General features: G+C 47.9%; 1 protein-coding gene across 1 annotated transcript in view; it reads right to left on the reverse strand.

Moving 5' to 3' along the window:
* LOC119417354 (serine/threonine-protein kinase 38) overlaps positions 1-865 on the reverse strand; it is a 140,538-nt gene extending 139,673 nt beyond the window's left edge. The window contains exons 1-2 of the mRNA XM_037684559.1: positions 782-865; positions 685-726 (exon numbers count right to left, since the gene is read on the reverse strand). Coding sequence (XP_037540487.1) covers positions 685-726; positions 782-865 — 126 coding nt within the window. The remainder of the gene's footprint in view (positions 1-684; positions 727-781) is intronic.
* Positions 866-2,587: the final 1,722 nt, after the last annotated feature.

Consider the following 2,587-nt stretch of genomic DNA (forward strand, 5'->3'; position numbering starts at 1 on the left):
CTCAGCTGTGACTCAGCTGTGACCCAGCTGTGACCCGGCTGTGACCCAGCTGTGACCCAGCTGTGACCCGGCTGTGACCCGGCTGTGACCCGGCTGTGACCCAGCTGTGACCCGGCTGTGACCCGGCTGTGACTCAGCTGTGACCCGGCTGTGACTCAGCTGTGACCCAGCTCTGAAGCAGATGTTTCAGACAGTCCAGACTTCTTCCCGTCTTGGCTCCTCTCCTTCCTCCCAGATGTTCTGGGGGTCTTGGAGTCTTTCAGGACCTCCTGATGGTTTTATGGAGGATCATGTTTTCTGTTCTGTTAGCGAAATAACTCAAACCCCTGAACGAGTCCACTAATCACCAGATTTATGTCTAAAACAAGATGGCTGCCACAGCTAATGAACACAACAGTAACAGACTTGGAGTAGCTGAGAGTCCTCCCCAGCACGCGCTCTGAGGCGGCCATATGAGGGCGGGCGACAAGCATCCCGCGGCGGCTCCTCTCAGGTTTGAAGTAAAACATGAACTTGTTACCTGACCGGATGGTGGAGCTCCGGAGTCACTTCATGGTTCTGGTTTCCTCATCAGAACCTCTTTCAGGTTCTGGAAACATCGTGGGTCCAGGTTTCTTCTGGACCTCATCCAGAGGGCTGAGAACCCCACACACCTGAAGACCAGGACCCGGGTTGTGTCTGTACCTGGACGATCCCGGAGCGCTCGGTGTCGGTTCGATCCAAACTCTGCAGCGACCGAACAGTGTGCAGGTAAGGAGGCTCCGTGGCTCCGCCCCCTCACCTGAGGAGCAAAGTGCTGCTTCCTGGTCCGAGAGTCCGGAGCCGCGGCGGTAACAAGACCTGAGCAGGTCTGAGGTGGGACCATGGAGGATCTGGTCCTCCTGCTGGATCAAAGAGCCGCTCCGAGACAAAGGAACCGGTTCTGCAGGTTTCCCGGAAGATCCGCTGAATGACCCAGAGGCAGGAGACCTCCAGGTCTGAGCTAAAGAACTGATCTGATCCAGATCTGAACCTGATCTGATCCAGATCTGATCCAGGTCTGAACCAGATCTGATCCTGATCTGAACCAGATCTGAACCTGATCTGATCCAGATCTGAACCAGATCTGATCCTGATCTGAACTTGATCTGATCCAGATCTGATCCAGATCTGAACCAGATCTGAACCTGATCTGATCCAGATCTGAACCTGATCTGATCCAGATCTGATCCTGATCTGATCCAGATCTGATCCACCTGGACAGGTCTCCAGTCCATCACAGGGACATAGAGACAAACGAGACAAACAGTCTAACATGCAGGTTTTTGGTCTGTGGGAGGAAACTGGAGTGAATAAAATAAAAATAAAATATAATAATAAAATAAAATAATAATAAAATAAAAATAAAATATAATAATAAAATAATAGTTGAGAGGTTCTGTTTCCTCTGTGTTCTTCCTTCATGTAATCAGCCTCTGTCAGCTCAGCTGTCCCTCGTTGTCCCTGTCCAGGTGTTTGTGATTGTCCCCTCGTCAGTGTCCCTGTAAGTTCTGTGTCTCGTTGTCTCCTGTCCATGGACTGTCCTGTGAAGACATCATGCTCTGTCTCCTGCGTGTCTCAACATGTCAGTTTTTCTGCCTTTTTGTTAAATAAATATTATTTTTTATTTTATCCTTCCAGCTCCTCAAGTCCTGTCTGGGTTCAAAATCCACACCAGATAACAACAACAACAACAACAACAACAACAACAACAACAACAACAACAACAACAACAACAACAACAACAACAACAACAACAACAACATAATAATAATAATAATAAAAGTTGGCTAAATACAATATATATTTATGTGGTAACAAACTTTATTAACGTTGGATGAATAAAGGTTTATTAGTTCTTTAGTTTTTAATAATATTCAGAGTCCTTCTGGGCCACATGGGTTAAGACCAGAACCAGATCTTGGATCCAGGGGGTCTAGATGAGTTCTCTCTGCAGAGATCAGGTGAGAAGTTCAGTTCTCCAGGAGAGACTCGGAGAAGAACCACTGCACCTCCACATCCAGAGGAGACAGGTGAGGAGGTTCATCTGGTAAGGATGGACAAGTCCAACTGGGAGGAGACCCTGAGGACGACCCAGGACACCCTGTAGAGACTGTGTCTCCCAGCTGGTCTGGAACACCTTGGAGTCCTTCTAGAGGAGCTGGAAGAGGCGGCTGGACCTCCCTGATCAAGATGCTGCCCCGAGACCTGAGTCCAGAGCCAGATAATGGATGGATGATGGATGGATGATTGATGGATGATGGATGTATGGATTGATGGCTGGATGGAAGATGGATCTTCTATTTTCTTTTAGCATCATTTATTGTTTATTAAGTTTCAAAAAGTCAAACACAAAATGACATTTCATATAAACATAAATTGGACTGGAGGTCTGTCCAGGTGTCCCCTGCCTTGCACAGTGAGGGCTGGATATGGACACCAGTGACCCCCGCAACCCAAAAAGGAAGAAGTGGGTAAAGATGATGAATGGATGGATGGATGATGGACTGATGGATGGATGAATGGATGGATGGATGATGAATGGATAGATGGATGGATGATGGATGGA

Source organism: Nematolebias whitei, chromosome 11 (genome assembly GCF_014905685.2).
Source record: "Nematolebias whitei isolate Nwh7 chromosome 11, NemWhi1, whole genome shotgun sequence".
Lineage (NCBI taxonomy): Eukaryota > Metazoa > Chordata > Actinopteri > Cyprinodontiformes > Rivulidae > Nematolebias > Nematolebias whitei.